At 31.8% G+C, this 21,570-nt stretch overlaps 1 protein-coding gene across 3 annotated transcripts; it reads right to left on the minus strand.

Annotated features, from left to right (window-relative positions):
* Positions 1-1,294: 1,294 nt before the first annotated feature.
* On the minus strand, positions 1,295-15,171 carry LOC131155448 (uncharacterized). Of its 3 annotated transcripts, none has more exons than XM_058108596.1 (6): positions 14,910-15,171; positions 4,805-4,884; positions 4,618-4,687; positions 3,217-3,359; positions 1,986-2,103; positions 1,295-1,806 (listed from the first exon to the last, which is right to left on the minus strand). In XM_058108596.1, exons 2-6 carry the CDS (start codon positions 4,866-4,868, stop codon positions 1,722-1,724), a joined length of 480 nt encoding a protein of 159 aa, XP_057964579.1. In that variant the 5' UTR covers positions 4,869-4,884; positions 14,910-15,171; the 3' UTR covers positions 1,295-1,721. The 3 variants fall into 3 exon arrangements, with proteins under 3 accessions (XP_057964579.1, XP_057964580.1, XP_057964581.1); XM_058108597.1 differs by having other exon boundaries at positions 3,217-3,326; positions 14,910-15,155; XM_058108598.1 differs by lacking the exon at positions 14,910-15,171 and having other exon boundaries at positions 3,217-3,364; positions 4,601-4,687; positions 4,805-4,840.
* Between the last annotated feature and the right edge of the window lie 6,399 nt (positions 15,172-21,570).

The following is a 21,570-nucleotide window of genomic DNA, read 5'->3' on the forward strand; positions in this document are numbered from 1 at the left end:
TATTTTATTAATAAGTAATAGATTATAATGTATAATAAAATAATATATAGTTACTTTTTAATTAACAATTTAATTAATAATTATCTTAACCATTGTTTTTAATTAATATTTAAATATTTTATTAAATAAAAATAATATATTATTATTTTTTGATTAACATTAATTTTGTTATGAATTTATATATAAAATATGATTATCATATTAATTTATGTTAAAATAATATCATTAATTAAATTAGTTTTTAAAATTTTTAATATTAATTTAAATTAATAGATGGAACTACTTCTTCTTTCCAAAATTGAATAATGTTTCATTAATAATTAATATATTATAATACATAGTAAAATAATATATCATTATCTTCTAATGTAATTTTTTAAATATAAAATAATCACTAAATTTTTTTATATTTACAAAACCATCCCTACGAACACCTATAAATGACCAAAAAGCTATCTTTGATTGCTTCTTAAACTTCACTTAAATAATTCAAAAAAAAATTGGCTTTTAAAAAAAACATATTTTGCCATAAGTGTTCATTATAGTACTAAAATATAAAAATAAAACACTAATATGTCGACTTGACAATCCTCGCATGCATTCTTTCATAAGTACTTACAAGTTGTAGACCCTAATTATTATTACGATAAAAGACGCTCATAAACCTCCCTTGAAGTTTTAAAAATGCCACAAATCTCTCCTAAAATTTACCAGAAAGATACAAACTTATCTTAAAAACAATTGTCTTTTAACAAAATATGTGAAAATGTCAACATCTTTTTAACAAACCTCTGGGGTCCTTCAAATTTCTAAAATCTCGAGAAAGGTCTCTGAAATTTTTTAAACTTCAAGGTATCATTGTCTTTTTAGCAAACCTCAAGAAAAGCTAGTGTCTTTTGCCCTTATTATTATTATTATTATTATTGACATATATGCATTATAGGTTGGTCACGCTGGGTCAAATAGAGTAGGCACCATCCACAAATCGGCAATCAAGTTACATAAAATGAAAAACTGCCAACTGAGCTATAAACTATTCAAATCTGATTTTTTTTTTGGGTTGATTGGGTTTGGGATGTTGAAATTGGCCTAGCTCGGCAGGTTGTTGAACACCCCTAGCTTCCGTAGTGAAGAAATGCAGAAATCTGGCATGGATTTAGGTTCAAATGTATAATTTATGAACAAGATGCCCCCACCATTGCTTCATTATTTTAAAATGGGCTTTTTCCAGACAAGTTTGTGTGCTAATCAGCCAACTCCCATGCAAATATTTAAGTTAAAAGAGAGCAATCAATGAGAGGAACTTGGAATCACAATAATCTAGGTAGTAGCTACAGGCAGCTGCTCCAATTGACTTGAACTCAGAATTCAGACACCTGAAAGCCCCAGAAAGAGCAAACAACAGAACAAATCTAACCCGCACAAAACTATCCATTTTTAGATTCTAGTACTGGTGGAATTGTACAATAAATTTACCATGCTCAACTGGGTTAGTTAGTCTTCTGAGATCAAATTTAGGAGGAAAGTTCTCAAACCCCAGTTGCATCCGTGGCAAGTTCAGCTCAATAAATTTCATAACAAGATTTCTTTGCACAAGTTAATTGACCTGTACCACATCGAACCTTAATAAAGGTTTCTGTTAAGAAAATGCAAACAAGACATTTAGAGCCCCAGGAGTGAATGCTGAAAACTTGCAAACTGTGCCATCACGGTGTATGAAGTCAAAAATTCTTCCGACCTAATTGCCATGAGAACTGATCTGCAGCTGCCATAGCAAGAGATGCGGCACCAATAGAACCCTCATAGCTGCAACAAATCAGAACACACCCCCAGGAAAGGGCCATGCTCTTATCAATCAGCTACCAAGTTCCAATATTATTCCGATATTTGCATTAATAAAACATGCCTAGGCCAAAACATACTAAATTTCAAAAAAAGTGATAGCAAACCAGAATATAGAATAAAAAAGCATGGTCTATGCTTACAATGCAACCAAGAGGAATGCTGTGGTCTGCATAATGATAGCACCTCCACCCGCTGCAGGCCTTGATGAGTTCATACACCTTGCACAAAATCCGAACTCGTGATTTGATGTAACCATATCTGAAGTCAAACACAACCATTAAAATTTTTAAAAAAAATTAAATAAATATCATAAAAAATGGAACCGTAACCAACACGTCAATGTAAATAGAGTAGACTGTAAGAGCTAAGACCAGCTAGGCTAGTTGACAACAAAGAAACACTCATCAAGTAGAAATTACCACTTGTTTCAGAAGCATGGAAGTTAATTTGAAGCTTTCAAACCAATGTTTTTATTTTTTATCCTTTTTTTTTTGTTCTTTGATAGAATTTTCAAACCATTGTTCTAAAACCTGGACAGTCTGACCTGGACAGGAGACTCAATTGGTCCAATGGATGACATGGTGATTGGACTGCTGGTCAAACCAGTAAGTTAATATTGTAGATCTATCTTATAGATATTCTTTCACAATTTATATAATATATTCTATATTTGTTGTAAATAAATAATTAAAAGAGCATTTTGCATGTGTAATAAATATTAAATATTAGTTTTTGGGTAAAAAAAGTTAATTGATTTTATTTTATTTTTGGAAACCAGTCAATATGTTTATAAATATATTCTACACTTTCATTGGCCATGTGCTGATGCGTTGGTCAAATGCCCAGCAGCACAACTCCTGTGAAGTTTTGATCCCTTACTAGGTCCAACACACATTTGAGAGTTTTCTTTTGTGTATAATGGGGAATCAACCTGATCCACTTGTTGGTTCAGGCAAAATTAGGCCAAGTTGCCTCACGTTGGCTGGGTTGACACTGGTTCAAGAAAAATCTGAGTTACATGGTGACCAGGGTCCCTGTTGAACCCAGGTCTGTCATGCTGGTTTGCTCCAGATCTTAAAACCATGGTTCAACTCAATTTACCTGTCAGGAATAATAGAGATAAGAGTAGACTAACAGTTCAAATAATAGAGGACAACCCATCATGAAGAAAAGAGCTCAGTGGGAAGCTTCAAAAAATCAAAACCAGGTGTTCATTCTGACCTTTGTTAATCATAAGTGATGAGAAGCAAAAATGTCAAAGGATAAGCTTAACAACCTCGAGAACTAAACTGCAAGTTAGGGTTTTCTTTCTTGATTCAGCTAATGACCAAACAGGTACAAGAAATACTTGGCAGCTGTGACAGAACTTACACTGGTTTGGTCCGATGAAGAAGCATTCACTCTGGAGTTTGTTGCATCTGATAAGATCAACAAATTGACTCAATTCAATTGGATCTGCCTTTATCCCTTCTTGCTCTGCACTATAAGCATCAAACGAAGCTTCAAATCCCATGCTTCGCTACAATCCAAATGAAAAAACATAAGCAAGTGTATAAATGTGTTTCCAGTGACATGCTTTCACAAGAATCACAAAATCATGAAGTAAAATCTCTTTCAAATAGAGGTATGTTTCTTACATGACGCTAACAAAAATAATTCTGTGGTACAGAAATTCAATCAGCTGTTTGTAAAAACTATGGTACACAAATTCAAATTAAACAGTGTGCAAGCCTTTTAACCATAGCCACCAGAATAACCTGAGTTTGTTTTATTTACTTTTTTTATATAGCAAAACCAGTGTTTGTAATTTTCTATATAGAGGAAATCAGTTTGTGCTGTAGAATTATGTTCATTTAACCTCCAATTGCATTCCGGGCTTAGGTCATGGTATATCTTTCTTCACTGGTAGATGTCCTAATCTCTTCAACTTACACCGCATTATTTACTTGCACAGTTGCACAATACAAAGTGGGACTTAAGGCTTCTTCTTGTCATTGTACAGTTGCACATGACAAATTTACTCGTAAATGGACAAAGATACAATGCCTTCCAATAAATGCAATGTTGGCATGAACAATAGAAAGAAAATTTGGCATTCATATCACCCATGTAAAAATGTTTTTACTGCTCCCATAATATTAGCAAAGAATACATACACTAATAACGTGGAAAAGCAAGGGCAAAAATAATTTTCCGTTGATTTTAGCATGCAACTGAGGCATGGACATGCTGTTAAATTACCATCAATGTGTTTCACAGAGAATTTGAAAAAGCAGGTTAATGGCATCATATGGAGATATAATCGTTTACAGAGGAAAAAAAAGAAGAAAAAAAAAAAAGCATAGAGATACTGATGGTTTTTAAAGAAAAAAATTATTAAGAGAGAAAAATAGAACATGGCAAAGTAAGAACAAGCTATCTTCCAACCAGAAAAGGAAAAATAACAAATGAACCACCCTCCAATCACTTGCAAATTATTCAAGCAAATTTCCCTAAAATCACACTTCTACAACAAAATCAAATGAACTGATATAGATCATTTCTTCAGCATGCTGGCATTTAATTTTTATCAAGTTCAAAAAACCCATTCAAAAATACGTTCTGAAAGTGGCTCAAAATAGAACAGCAAAGTCATTATGGTCCCATTGAAAAAAAAAAAAAACCAAAAGAAAAAAATAAAAAAGGTAGGAAAATGAAATAGTAGATTAGATGTTCCCAAATGAAACATAGCCATGACAAAGTCTAGGAAGCTTACAAATCTTGTTTTCTTACATTGTAGACAGGAGGCGGGATGGTCCAGTAGGATCATAGTTAATAAGCAAAGCAGCCTTCAGTGGTTTACCTACCAGTTAAAATAAATCTTTCACTTATTTCTTCACAGTACACAGAGTTAAAATTAAATATAGAAAATGTAAACAAAAATGAAAGGAGTCAACTTGAAAAGCTCAAGCTTTCTCACCTGTAGAGCCAACATTATTAGATGCCCACTTGTCCCACGCTTTATGAACGAAAGCCAAATCCATTCAGGAAGTTCAATAACTGCAGATTTTAGGATTCAAACAATTAAAATATGAACATATCAAAAGAAATAGGGAACATTAGCTACTAAGCCATTATAGACCCATTTGCATGCCCCATGAGAATTAAGCAACTCAACTGTTGTATAGGCAGCATTTTTTAACCTCTTCCATATATGCGACTGAAGGTAAAATTTGATGGTCAACTACAAACTGAATGTTGCTATCATCACAACCACCATCATCAATGTTTTAAAAGGCTCAATTGAGGCAAGCCTCAAATCAAGGCAAGGCATCCCTAGAACACCTTGAGGCTCAATCTAAAATACTAAACACCAAAAATGCTAACACATTACATGATGAGAATTATGCATTTGAACAGGAAGCATACCTTTTGCCTTTCCAATTGGGGCTTATGCATTTTGGGTTGTTTCAAGTTAGATTTGGCTAGAAAATTTTAGCTACATGTTTATATAGAAGGAATGTTGAAACTTTGTTGATTTCTAGATCTCTTATACATCAACCCTTACAAAATAATTGAGTTCTATCTTAGATCTTGAAACTAATTTGAATTTTGTAATGTTATAGCCATCTTGTCATGATATACGTAATGAATTCAAGTTAGCAACTTTTAAATGGACAACAAGTAGTTTACAAATTATATTTGGTTTTTTAAAATTTTATTAGTGAGTTTCATGGGTTTTTTTTTTTTTTTGTAATGTGTAAATTATTCATAAAAAATTCTCAAAAGGCTTATGCCTCAATGTCTTAAGGTTATGCCTCGCCTCTTACAGGTCAAAACACCTTGCCATACTTCTTCACCTTTTAAAACATTGATAATTATTATTAGTACTACCACTACTACTACTACTTTTGGATAAGAAAAATATATTATGAGAAAAGACAAAAGAACAATGAGAGAAGGACAAGACATCCTCCAAAAAACAGCTAAAACAAATATATAATGCTGCCCTCCAATTCCTTAGAAGGTTGGATGGTGATGCCCCACACATAAAAAACAAAACAAAGAAGGAAAAAAAAAACAAACAAACGAAAGAGCCAGAAGAGAAACCAATAACACTACTCTATCCTACAACCTTAAAAATTCTTGTATTCCTCTCAATCCAGAGGGTCCACAGAAAAGCAAAGAATGCACATCTCCATAAAGCTGTTCCTTTTCCACTCTTTCCATGGCCGGCAAGTAATCTCCACAACCTGAGGCACCACTCATGTGTCACGAAAACACAAAAAAAAAGAAAAAGAAAGGCACTCCTTAGATGGTTGACCACTCAACAATGAACAAAAAGGTATGCATTTGTTTCATTAGACTCTTGACACATCATGCAAATATTAGGAGAGGGCCTAATAGAATCTTCTAAGCTGTAGATAGTCATGCATATTAATTTTGTTGAGAGTCATAGTTCAGATGAAAGTCTGAATCTTAAATGGAACCTTTGCCTTCCAAACATTATGGCTCAAACGATAATGATTGGGAGTAGGAAATTTCAAAAGATGGAGGAAAAAAGATACTTGAGAGAAAAAGGACCAGAAGAATCCCCATCCTAACTCTCTCATCACCCCTACTAAAGGAGCAAATGATCTAGAAAATTAAGCAGGGTAGTGAGTAGACCTGGAAAAATGGATAAAAATCCATTAATCCAAAACGAATCTGAACGGCTTAAATTGACTCATAACCGATCCGCACATTAAATGAGTCTAATATGGTTTGGAATTTTTTTATCCGCCTTTAAATGAGTCGTCAGTTGGTAGATTTAAGATTTTATCCAATGGATATCCACCTATCCGTTAACAACTAATGTTTAAATTCATTGATAATCCGATATGCTCATGCTTATTCAGCATCAAATCAATTAGCATAAGCTCTATTGGCCAATGCTTAGTCCCACACTCTCAACTTTTGCACTACCTATATGCATCTCTAGGTCTACCCTATGCCCACATTCAAACTCAAGCCCAAATACTCACCTTTTTTGTGATCAAAATAAAAGTCTCTAAATTTATGCTTTGAAAAATTTAAAAAAAAAATTATAATTTTATGATTAGTTATTAAATGTTTAATATATTACCAAATTATAATTTTAAAAACAACTTTAGTTATTGTGTTATAAAATAAATTGTTCATTGGATGGTAAAAAAAATTATATTAGGGATGAGAATGACGGATTATCCGCCATCTGCCATGGATTATCCGATTCGAACCGCCAAAAATCTGCAACTTAAATGAGTCAAATATGGATTGTAATATTCTTACCCGAAAATCTTCCTAATCCGGCACGGATTATCTGACTCGATCCGCTTTTCCAGGTCTAGTAGTGAGCTCATAAACCTATTTAATTGAGATTTCAAAAGAAATGGAAATCCTAAGAAATAAAGCCCCCCTCAGAAGGAAAGAAAGAGCTGATTTGGTGCACTATGTAAAGTGAAGAATGCATAAAAAGACGAGGCATCAACCTCTCAAGTGAAACCTCATCCACCCAAGCATCCTCCCAAAATTGAACCCTGTTGCCATTGCCCACTCTGGACCAAGTAATAAGAAAGAAAAAGCGAGCAGAATCAAAATTAAACTTCCAAGGAACTGCATGAGAAACATGCCAATTCTTCTAATATCCCATCCATTACGATGAACTCCATACTTCTTATCACTATGTGCGAAAAGGAATTTACCTAAAGGAAGCTCCACAACAGTTTTCCAACTTAAGAGATGTTTCTATATACCACGTTACCAAGGCCCAATCTCCCACATAGATCTTCTAAACACATCCCAACTAACAAGATAGGTCCCTCTTATTCTCCCGAGTGCAGGACCAAAGAAAATCACGCATCAGCCTCCCCAACACCATAGCCACACTCGTGGAAACTCTAAAAAAGAAGAAATAAATGGGCATGTTAGAAAGGAATGTACTAATGATTGTAATACGATCCCCTAAGAGACAAGTACACGCTCTTCCACCCCTCCAACCTCCTACGCTCCCTAAAAAATCCACTTAATCCTTGACTTGTGACTCCAATTTATATGCTCTCTCAAATAATAACATCTCCAAATCATTATAAAGATGAGCCCTTTTGGCCCTATCCTCCTCACCCAACATCCTACACTCCTTTAGCCTATCCAAATGAACAATTTTAGAGAATGTTATTTTTAATCTCTTTGAAATTTCCAAAAACTTTTTTATTCCATTATTTAAACTTGATTTTAACAAACTTCAAGTTTTTCATCAATAAAGCCTCCTAGCCCTAGAATTGACACTCTCCCACCAATCCCTAACACTATCACGAAAGGAGGGGTGCATCAACCACATGTTCTCAAATTTGAGAGCGGTGGGTCCCCAACTAAACAAGATTAGAATCTAAAAGCACATGGATGATTTAAGATAGACATAACAAGAATCTTTGAAACAACATTTGGAAAAACATCTTCCCACTCATTGGTCAACAATAACCAACATGGACTACAAAGCCTAAAAACACTAATTAAGTCAACAGCAAAAGCGAGGACAAAGACGGTCCATAAGCTGACATAAACCACCACTCCTCAAAACCCTAAGCTCTAATAATACCAATAGAGAGAAAGACCCCACAATCCTTAAGAGCAGCTACCAGCTATCCTCGTATCCTACACCACTATTTAGCCCCCAAACTTGCCAGAAGATGGGAGAGACACTCAACCTCTACTCCTAGAGTTGCAAATGCAATTGATTAAAAAGTGTCTACTTCTCCTAAATTAAGTCCCCTGCAAAAAACAAAATATCCAAACTAACCTTTTTAACTAGCTCTTTAACCACTCCTCTGACTGACGCCCCTTGACCTTTGCACTTTCCAAGAAACGAGCCTTATTTGAAACCACTAATGACCCCTAAGAACCTGCCTCCTTCCTTCTAATAAACCAAATATGCTAATCAATCCAGCTCCCTGCTCAATTTCTTTGCCTCTTTCCGGTCCCTAGTTTCATCTATGCTAAGCTTAACCCTCTTTTCGCTAGGATTCGCCAAACTAAGACCCAACTCATTAAGGAGATGCTAAGCAAGTTGGTTATCCCTCACATCATCTAAAAGGACTTTTTGGAAAGTCCCCTCATCAATAGACTCCCATGGCACACACGAAGCTCAAAGTTTGTACGATGTAGTAGCAAAGTAGGGAGAATACCTACAAACATTGTATTGTTTACCAATGGAGCCTTTGGTTAATTTATTTCAAGATTCCTTGTCTCTAAAATTTGATAAAATTAGGGGCAATGGAATCAAGAACTTTGAGCTACAAAATTAAACCCCTAAAGAATTTTGGCTAAGTTCTTCTTGAACCAAAATGCCAACTATATCTATATCTCTTTAGTTACTATTATCACAGCACTAACCAAATATAGAAGCACCAAAAGTTTCCTCAACCCCAATCTCGTAGTTTGTCCAATTTCAAAAGAAACGTCTCCACTTTTTCTTGAGATGTGTAACTCCCTTTGTCCTTCGCACTCAATCAATAACTCCTCAATATTGTGAAGAAAACGAGTCGCTCTCCTTTTCTTCATAGTCTAATAAAAACTCATTGTGAACATTTGACATGGTCATTTCCTTCCCTTTATCCAACAAAATAGGTCCCCCAACAACCATCCTCAATTTCACCCTATTATAAATGAAGTTAGAAGAAAGAATATGAAAAAAAGAGGACAAGGGACTTGTAAAGAAAAATTCCTTAGACTTGCAAAGGCCATTTCTATTAGAGAGACAATATTATCTAGATTTGATTTTATTCCACCATTGTTACCATAAACCCAAGGAATTTTCTGCAAAAAAATACCAAATGCATAGGTGATGTGGTAAGAGTGATACTGAACTTCCTCAACACTCCGAGAACTTCTTCTAGGTTGGTGATGCATTGCCCTACTTGCTTAATCTTCACTAATAGATTGTTTAATTTATGTAGGCTTCCATGTTGCAACTACCTGTGCACACAAGACTATATCCACCAACCTATGAAAACTGGTGCTAGTGTGATGGAAAACCACCAATAGATATTTCTAGGTGATTATGTTTTAGTCAAAGATTTTTTTTATCAGCAAAAATAAATTATATTAGCAAGGCATCAAGGGGATGCCAATCTGTTGTACAAAACGTCAACCATTCACATGTCACAAACATCAAGGATTACAAAATGATCATTAACAAATTTCCCACTAAGCCGGCTGGAGACAGCAGTAATCCATTGGGCTTTGCAGGTCTGAAGTGAAGTAGATGACTCTTTGAAGGCTCTTTTATTTCTTTCTTCCCAAGCATACCAAAAGATGGCAAGAGGGACAAGGTTCAAAGCCTTTTGCTTCTCCTTTGTGGCTTTGATGCCTTTTAGAGCCCAAATCTCCCCTCCAACTGAATTTGCCATAACCCAATGCTGCGCAACCAAGGAAAGAGCCAAATTCCACAAATACCTTGTCCAGGGGCAGTGGAGAAGAATATGGTTGACTGATTTTGCATCAGCCATACATAGAAAACACTGATTCATGACTGTAAACCCTCTTTTCTGCAGATTATCGAGGGTTAAATATTTCCATATATGGACAAAAAAGGCAACCTTTGAAGGGGCTGCTGTCATCCAAATGAAGATCCAAGGAGAGTTGTTGCAATTTATTCCCAGCAGTGAGAGCTTCTTATAAAAAGATTTAACAGTGAAAACACCATTTTTGTCCAAAGCCCATTTTGGCTCGTTGGGGATGTTTTGGTGATGGAATTTGTATAGAAATTTGTAGAAATCAGAGTGTGTGTGAAGTTCCCAATCTGTTACATTCCTTGTAAAAGGAATGTCCCAGAAAATTCCTTGATTAGTGCTTTGGAGATGGCTGATAAGGGCATTTCTGTCACAAGCCAAGTTGTAGATGGAAGGAAAAGCAGCTCTAGCCTCTAAGATTACGATTCTCACACCAAACATCATGCCAAAAGTAAACATTGGCCCCATTCCCACTTGAAATGTTACAAATTGGAAAAACTCATCCCATCCTTTCTTGATGAATTTTCATACTCCCACTCCATAGGGACCTCTATTCTTGTGCGTTGTCCAATCATTGTGCTCAAGCCCATATTTAGAAACAATGGTATTCCACCAAAGGTGGTCTTTCTACTTTTTGAACCTCCAAAACCACTTTCAAAGGAGGGCTTTATTGAAAGTGAGGAGGGATTTCAACTCAAAACCTCCCGAATAAATGGATTGTTTGACCACTCCCCATCTAACAAAGTGATATTATATTTAAACTCCTCCCCTATGCTTCCCCAAAGAAATCTTCTTTGAATTCCCTCCAATCTCCTAGTGACTGAGGCCGGTAAAGAAAGCAGAGACATGAAGTAAATTGGAAGATTCATCAAAGTGCTCTTGATAAAAGTGAGTCTGTCTCTTTTTGATAAGGAATTTCTTTTCCAACTTGCCAGTCTCTTTCCAAACTTTTCAATAATAGGGCCCGAATTCCTTTATCTTTGAATTTGGCTCCAAGGTGGGGGGTGGGGGGGGGAGGGAGTCGGGAGACCAAGGTAATTAATGAAAGGTTCCCATCATACAACCCAAAATACTAGCAAGGAAAGTCCCCCCCTGTGTTCTCCCCAACTAGAATAAGCTCACTTTTGCCAAGGTTCACTTTTAGGCATGTGATGACCTCAAACCCTAACAAAATGCATTAGAGGTTGAGGATATGGAGTGGATCATCTTCACAAAAAATAATAGTATCATCTACAAAGAGAAGATGAGAAACTTTTGTAAGCCTTCCATTTCTGCCCACCTTGAGAACTCTAAAGATCCCTCTTGTAGTAGCTTTCATTAGCATGGGGCTAAGCACCTCGATGACCAAAATTAATAGGAAAGGGGGCAACGGATCTCATTACCTCAAGCCTCTCGAGGAGTGAAAGAAATCACATTTAAAAATTAAACCCCTGTTTTTGTTGAGGATATTTGTGTATATTAGGGATTCTAGTTAATTTAGGGATGTTGAGGATATTTTAGTGTTTTTTGGGGTTTCATTTTGATATTTAATAACTTTGGAGCTATTTTGTAATTTGTTTAAGGATTTGCAAAGCATGGTTTGGGAAAAGAATGAAAGTTGTAGTTATTGCTAAATTGGTGTATAGCCTTTTGTTTTGTTTCTAGGCAAAAATGTATAGTTCATGCTTGCATGAGAGGTTGTAATCAAAAAACACATTAAGTCAAAACCCCATTCAATTGAAAAGGGAATGGAATTTCCAAAATCCAAACACATGGAATGGAAACTGTCCATTCTGATTCTAATCCCCAAGGTCAATCCCAAATATCCAAATATCACACCTTGATGAAATAGCTCTAAGAGTACTCAAGCTTGGTATGTCAAAGAAAGCGCCATATGCCAAGGTTGTTTTCAAAATGAGAAAATCAACAAACATTGACTACCACATCTAAACTACCCTAGTACATGAGTTTATGCTCCACCTCATAAGTAGTGAGGGAGATCACCAATGCGTCATCTCAAGGCACATGGACTCTATTATCTTCATAAAAAGCTATTTGCTCATCAATCCAAGCTGTGTAAGCTTGGTCTTCCTCCACAAAACTTCTTCATGCTAACACCTTCCACGCTCTACAGTAATAACTATCTCCCCAAGTAGATCCTCTAGAAACGACATTCACCACCTCAATAGTCAATCTCATCGCCATGGGCTCCTATCTTCCTTGCGGCACACAACTCTACCTAAGGAACCTCACTAATTGATTTTATTTGTAAGATCTTTGCACAAACAGATATGATGTTGTGCTTCAAGTAACTCATAGGTCTTCTTTATGGGGCTAGTTTCATATTTTCCAACCATTATAAAGTACTATCATACTTCTTTTACATAATAATTTCTTTCCAAGGTGATGTCTTTCTCCTCCAATGCCTACTTCAATCTCTTTCTAATGCCTTCTCAATGAAAGAGAGTACAAGATGACTTAGGATAACTATGGAAGCTAGTGAAATGATCAAGAAATAGGCAGCTGAAATACTTGAATGAAGAAACTGGCCTTGGTGGGAATCTGAAATACCACGTCTGAGCTGCCTTCTTTAGGGTCACCGAAAATGCCACGCATGACTGCATCGGATATTCTATGTAGAAGCATCAGTGATTAGAAAGATTAAAGGTGATCTACCAGATCCAAGATGCCACTGAAAGTTGATGGGCAGCATCATGAAACCAGTCAATCTAGGTCTTTCTATGATATATGGGGTGAAAAAGGGTATCTTTTGGAGATCTGATTCATCCTCAAGGCCTTCTTCCTATATGGTCTTCAACTCTTCGTTACCTGTCCTAGTGTTGCACTCATCTCGAGTTGTTTACCAAATGAAGATTTTTTGAGCTTAAGTTTGGGAGGATGATCCCTGATGAATTTTAGCTGCTGACAACTGATTGCTTGTCTTTTTTCATGCTTTTTTGTGTGAAGCCCTACTACTCTTAGTGTGAACATTGGAGAGTTCCAACTGTTCCTCCCTCTATAAGCATTTTTCTTGAGTAGTTCCCGGCTGAGTTGGAGGACTTTGTCTGTTCTGTTCTTCTAGATCTCAAATGGATCCTTTTATGGTGTGAATCCTTTATTGCAAAGCCTTGGTAGAGGCTATGGAAACATCCCTACTCCCTTGTGCAGATGAGATAAGTAGGGATGCTTGTGACCTTTGGTTATGACGACCACGCTTAGGGTGCTGCTTTGATTGTAATTTCTCCTTGCATTCACTATGGGTTATTGTCTATTTCCCACAGGCAATGGCAATATGTTAATGCAAAATTTTGGGAGTAGGACAGTTCAGGTAGGCTGAGCTGCCTTGCTCGCTTATGATCTGGAATCATAGACAAAAGAATGCACTAAAGAGTCTTAAAAGGTTGATGACTTTGGGGTCCCTTTTTGACTGTTACCAAGGTTCCCTCCTTTTAAGCTGGCACATGGAGCAATTACGTCCAGTACAGCTGCTAAAAGCTCCTCCAATTCCTTCTTTTGTCTGTGGAAGTTACTCTTGAGGTGTAAACTTTCTCTTATCCAGGTAATCTCCCTAGATTGGTAGAATATGCATAGCTATTGGCGGCTCACTCTCGCAATGTGTCCTTTTCTACTATTGGGTTGGCTTGCCCTCATCACTATGTTTTATGATGAGAGAGTGAGGGTTTATCTGTACTTCTTATAATGTTTTTAGACGTTATAATTTGGTTATTTACTTTTAGAATGCCATTGTTTAATTCCAACTTGATTGATGATATATCCATCTGCAACTAAAATAGATTTGCCTCATCCAGATAAAAAATACATGACGACATCAAGCTCAATAATATTTCAGTATAATGCTTAGCAAACAATATATCTATTCCTGCTATTTTTTTTTAAAAAAAATTATATTGTTAAACAATTTGAAAATTTCCCCTTTCACATGATTCATCAAATGCACCTCCCAACCAACTGCTAATATAAGAAGCACCGATACTGACAAGGGACAGATACAACACAATACCGACATCATGATATGCTCATTTGGTTAAAATAAGGATATGACACCGTGGGTATATGTTAGTTAATATAATATATGCGTGTGTGTGTGTGTGTGTGTGTGTGTTTAGGCATGGTTTTCCTTTCAAATGAAAAACATTGAGGAAATAGGATTATTATGATCCATTTATCAAGTGAACTAAGTTAAGCAAGCAGCAACTGAGCAAAAGAGCAACCGCAGCAGTCCAAGTTCCATAGTTCCATAATAACAATATTAATATTGATGGTTTGATACTAATATAAATTACTGATATCTATATATCAATATCATCATCCATCATTTGAAAAAAAAAAACAATATACAAAAAATAGGCAGTGGGGCAGGATGGTGTTGCAAGTAAACTCTGAAGATGCATTTTTTTGTGCTTGAGCAGCCCTCCTTTTAACTTTTGGTTTCTAAAACACTGAAACAACAATATTGTGCTTGAGCATTCAATAGTTTCGAACTAGTAAAAATGATTTGACAAAAAAAAAAACAGGTGGGATGGAGAAGAGGGAAGGAAGGAGGAAGGAGGGACTCACGTTGAGAAAAGAAGAGCCTTCGAGCCTTCGAGAAAGAGGAGGCTCGGAAGATGGGGGGTCCCGAGTGCTAGAGTGAAATGTCCGGCGAACAGGGAGGAACTCGAGCAAAGAAGAGCCCTCAAGCCCTTCGCCAGAAGCCAAGATCGCCGTCGATGAATGTTGAGACGTCCGGCGAAGAAGGATAGGAAGCTATGAGGATGGGGCCGCGAGAATAAGGGCTCGAGTCGTCCACGAAGGAGCTGGCCCTGTTCGTCTCTTCTATGTTTTATCCGTCGAGTTTTTTACCGTTTTATCCTTTCTTTTCTTTTTTAAATATATTAAATAATACCTTTTTTAGGAAAATATTTTTCGAATAACACTGGAGTAACGAGATTTGTCTTGTGTCATTCTTATAAAAAAATATAATTTAATATATTTTTAAAAATAATAAATTAAAAAATAAATTATTCTGCGTAATAAATTCTTCTACGTAATAAATCGAAAAATAAATTCTTTTAATATATATTTTTTTAAAATGATAAATCAAGAAATAATTTCTTCTACGTAATAAATCGATTTATCATTATTATAATAATAAATAATAAATTTATTACGCAGAAGAATTTATTTTTTGATTTATTATTTTTAAAAAATATATATTAAAACAATTTATTTCTCGATTTATTACACAGAATAATTTATTTTCCGATTTATCATTTTTTTAAAAAATATATTAAAAAAATTTATTGCATAATAAATTAAAATTTTGAACTTTATTTAAATTACCAATTTTATTTGTACCTAAAAATTTATATATATATATATATATATATATATATATATATCGACACAACAAAAAAAAATTATTTTAATATTTATTCAATATGAGATTTTTTTATCAATATCAATATCAATTAAGAAAAATACTTATTATTAACACTGCAAAGTTACAAGCAGTAATTTCAATATTTATTTAATACCAGATTTTTTTATGATAAACTGCTTCATCACTGTACAAAAATGAATATTAAAAAATAAAAATGATATCATAGTTTAAATTCTAATTGTTAAGATTAATTAGGCGGTTGACATCACTTGAGATGTTCCAAAAGACCCATACATATTAAAATTATGAGTAATAAAAAATAAAAAAATTAGTGGATATTTTAAATCAATTAAATTATCAATTTTTGGTATTTTTTTTTAAAAAAAAATTAAAGAACCAAAGCAATGCATGCAAGGTAAAAATTACAGATAATTATATGGATATTTTAGAAAATTTTAAAATAGTGTAATATATATATATATATATATATATAGTATATAATAATTTTATAAATGATTTTGTATTTTAAAATTTGAATAAATCTTCATAACTTTTTATTATTATTTCTTAAAATAAGAAAATTTTAAATGTAAAAATAATTTTTATTATCTCCTGTAAAAAATAATTAATATAAAAAGGGGAGAGACGCAAGTGTTTTCTTAAAATAAAATTTATTTTGGATCGTCATAAATACTGTCTTGCCCGTGGTCAACGGCTAGTTTCAAATAATTATTATATATATAAATTTTCCAATCGCAGGACGGGTATAGAAAGTTTCCCAAAACGTTCCCAATTTATAAATGCTAATTACTCAAAACAAATAATAAATGCTAAATTTATTATACAGAAAAATTTATTTCTTGATTTATTAATTTTTTTAAAATATATTAAAAGAATTTATTTCCTGATTTATCATTATTTAAAAATATATATTAAATAATATTTTTTTTTGAATGACACGTGACAAATTTGGCTACTTCAAGTACCGAGATTACGCCAAGGTTATTCTGGAAAATATTTTCCCAAAAAATGTATTATTTAATATATTTAAAAAAAAAGGATAAAACGGGAAAAAAACTCTTTATCCATCACTGTTTGTTTGATTGTCTGATTTTTTATTTTATTTTATTTATTTATTTTTGGGGTTTGTATGAAGCTAAGTTTATAGAGCACTATATAATTATTTTTAAACATATTTTAAATTATAAATATTAATATTTTTAATTTTTTTATTAAAAAAATATAAAATTATTATTTTTAGTTATCAATAATGTTATTATTAAGTATATTATAATATATTACTATAATGTTGAATTATGATATAAAAATAATATTATCAACTAAATTTAAATTTTTAATTTATTTAATATTAATTTAAATGAATAAATACTTTTTGTTCAAATTGATTTACAATAACTAATTTGTCATAATACATAGTAAAATAATATATATATATATATATATAGTTAATTAAAAATATTGATATTTTTAAAATAAAAAATTTTAATGATAATTATATTAATTTTTTAATTAAAATTTAAATATTTTATATTAACTAAAAATATAATACTATTTATTAATTAACAATAATCTTGTTGCTAATGTCTATTTATAACCTATGATTATCACATTAATTTTTGTTAACATAGCGTTAATAACTAAATTAAAATTTTCAGTTTATTTAATGTTAATTTAAATTTATAAATGGTTTTTTTTAGACATTTTAAAATCTAATTATATTTCATTAATAATTAATAGGTTATAATACATAGTAAAATAATATGTGGTTAAATTTTAATCAGCAATTTAATTGATAATTATGTTAATTGTTATTTTTAATTAATATTTATTTTTTATTAAGTAAAAATCCTATAATATCATTTTTTAATTAAAAATAATCTTATTCTTAATTTATATTTACAACATATGATTATCGTATTAATTTATGTTAAAATAATATTATTAATTAAATCAGTGTTTTTAATTTTTAATATTGATTTAAATTAATAGAGGGTTGTTCTTTTTCATCTTAGAATTGAATTATGTTTAATATATTATAATATATAATAAAATAATATATGATTATCCTCTAAGGCAATTTTTGAAATTATAAGATAGCTACTAAATTTTTTTATATTTATAAAATTGACTCGTCCTATAAATAATGTCACTTATAAGCAATCAAAAAGTTATTTTAAATTGCTTTTCAAAATTCACTTAAATAATTATTAAGAAATGTAATTTTGAAAATGCACTTTTTACAATAAGTGTTTGTTGTAGGACAGTCAATCACATCTTTTTTTATAAAAATAGTTATTTTAAGTGAACCATAGTGCTTGAAAATCCTAAGATGTTATTTGATTCGATGTATAAAAAATATTATGATTTTTTTATAATTTTTTTATTTTTAGAAATAAAATTCGTATTCCATAAAAAAAAAATTATTTGAATTGTAAGATTGTTAAAAATGTTCATATGATTCTCATGTTAGCGTTTGGTTTACCATGAAAAACTCAATAGGTATTTTAAGAAGATGACCATTACATCCTAATGTGTACTTAACGAATACATAAATAACAGTTGTATTCTTTAATACAAAAATTATAATGTTGCGTTTTGGAGCTTTAATTTCGAACTTTGGATTTAGATTTGGGTGAATTTGGACAAATATTAAAATAATTTTATATTACATTTTATCTAAATTTAATACAACTCCGAACCTAAAATCTTTTCAAACATAGGGTATGAATATGTACTTAATTAAATTCATATTTTAAAATTTTTAACAATTATAAATTTAAAACAATTAATATTTAATAATTGATTAGCTAAAATAATTGAGGATAATAACAGTGTCTAAATATTAATTACATTAAATTGTGATTAAAAAATATTATTACTTTTATTTAATAAATCGCAAATGTCAATTAAAATGTTAATAGACATAAATATTAACACATTTAATAGACACTTAAATATTATCTAATTAAAAATTTAATTAGAATATTTTCATTAATATTTGTAGTTAATATTTATAATTAAAAATTAAGTAAAATTTATGTTAATTAATATTTTAAATTTCATTTTAATATTTTATAATTAAAAGTTTAATTACTTCCTAATTAATAATTAGTTAAATTTTAATTACAATTTTCTAATTAATATTGTTAACATTTTATATATTTTCTAATTAAACTAATTAATATTTTTGCTAATCTAAAATTTTCACTTTTAACTAATTAGTAATATTGTTTTAAAACTAATAATAGAGTATGATTACATGGGTATTATTGTCTAAAAAACAAAATAATGAGAGCAATTTGGTCCAAAAGTAGGATTTCCATTAAATTTACTCATCCAAGAATGTGGGAATAAAATATTTATATTTCATTGAAATCCTTACATTCTTAAGAATGAGAATTTCTCCTACTTTAGATTCTCATGCCCCAATAAACATGAGATTGAGATGTTATTGACATCACATTATCAGAAAATCGCAAACCAAATGCCAGATTCCCGAAATTGCGATGTCTATGACATTTCATTCTCACGTTTGTTTGAGCATAGAAACTTGATGGTGAAAATATTCACATCTTCGACAATGTAAGAATTTTCAAGCAACAATGGACATTCTATTCCCGCCTCCCCTCGTAGACCATGGAAATCCTACTTTTTAGACCAATTTGTCGTCATTATTTTGACTTTTGGACAATAATGTCCTTACAATGTGATATAGTAACACTCTATTACTATATTTAAAATAATAAATTATTAATAAAATAAAAAAAAAATTTAAGTTAGTATAACTATTAATGATTTTTAATTAGAATATGAATAGTGTTAATTAAAGACAAATTATTTTTAAAATGTCTATTAAAGTGTAGATATTTATGTTAATTAACATTTAATTGACATTTGTAACTCATCAAATAAAAGTAATATTATTATTGTCGTATACTAATTTAATATAATAGTTATTATTTAAACATTATATTGCCCTCAATTATTTTAATTAATCAATTATGAAGTATTAAATGTTTTAAATTTATAATTGTAGAAAATTTTAAGATATAGATTTAATTAAATACATATTTTTGATAGGTTTTGGGTTGGAAAATATTATTGTTCTCCATATATTAGTTAGACAGACGTTAAGGGCATAATAGTCATCTTATTGAAATATATGTTAGAATCTCCTTTTTGAACTAAACATTGGCATAAAAGTGTACATTCTTAAAAATCTTACAACGGTAATCAAATAAAAATATTTTTTATAAGGCAGACATTCTATTGGTAGGAATGAGATTTTTGAGAATATAGTTTTACGAGAATATTTTTTTATGCTACGAACTAATCTTAAAATAATATCTATAGTAAAACGACCACAACCATAATAAGTAAAGCAATCATGAAAAAAAAACATTTATAATTTACCTACAAACACAAAAGGATTAATTGTAGGAAACTAAACACAATTCTAAATATGTGAAATGACTTTTGAATATAAGTGTAATTAATATCTGAATCCAAATGCTAAATTATTGAGAAAAAATGTTTGTTAAAAATTAAGAGGCATTTTATAGAAATCAAAATATTTTTTTAAGCAAAAACTAATGCCTCTCAAATATAAAACATAAAAATATTAGCTAAATATAGTTTTTTAAATACATATATTGCAAAACATGAAAATATTATTTAATAATAAAAATAAACATACAATGGCAAGAGCTGCCAATTAATTATAGATAAAAACATACCTATCAAACAAAAGATATCTCATAAGTATCATATTACAAATTTACTGTGACATCGCACTTTGGAAGGAATAACCGAAGGGGGGGGGATCATCAGGGCTTTGTTAGCGAATACAGGGGATTCGTCGACGAGAGCTTAAGAGAATTCGTCAACGAAGACTGAATTTCGTCGACGAAGAAATACCGAGAGGCGTTTTGAGCCGACTGAATTGCGTCGACGATGACTGAATTTCATCGACGAAATTAATGAAGGATTCGTCGACGAATGACGTGGCTCGTCGACGAATCCAGTTCTATAAATATGAAAAATACGAATTTTTAACTTAATCCTTAAGCAAACTCTCTCCTCTCTCTCTCTCCCCTTCGGTTCTCTCTCTCTCTCTCTCTCATCATTTTTGGGCCAGATTTACGCCGGATCGACAATCCGAAGTCACCACAACGTTCCTGGGGAAGTTCTCTCCAAATCTGTCGGAGCGGATTGTTGGTGAAAATAGGTTGGAAATCATCCCTAAGTTGAGGTAAGACTTTTTAAGCCAAATTTAGTCTTACAGCAGTTATAGGAAATGACATACATGTAGAAATACTAAAGTTTAATACTGGAAGTTTTCAGTTTCAGGGTATTGATCAGAAAATCCTAAGGGGGGGTTAGATCAGGATATTTAGAGGCTTTCTCAGTAGTCAGGTAAGGGAATAAATTAAAGCAGTTACTTTCCATGCAAATTATTATTAATTATGAGTAAATTTATTTTCAGAAAAGCATGTGATGACCCAAAATATATATATATATATATATATATATATATATATATATGATTAAAGTACAATAATAATAAAATAATAAAAATAGTCATTAAGTTAATATCAATACGGAAGTGTTTTTCTGTAGGATCCTTGATTCCATGTTTGATGCCTAAGAAAGACCTTGTCTTAGCGAGTGCTCAGAGACCATTGCGGCTCAGTCGCTCCCTGGAGGTCGGCCTGGTCAAAATGGAATTTCATAGGATAAACAGGATAGATACTGTTTGTATACGTAAATAAGTATATATACATAAAATAGTGTTTTGACAGACATAATTTGTAGAAATACATAATAAGATGATAA

This window comes from Malania oleifera, chromosome 5 (assembly GCF_029873635.1).
Source record: "Malania oleifera isolate guangnan ecotype guangnan chromosome 5, ASM2987363v1, whole genome shotgun sequence".
Lineage (NCBI taxonomy): Eukaryota > Viridiplantae > Streptophyta > Magnoliopsida > Santalales > Ximeniaceae > Malania > Malania oleifera.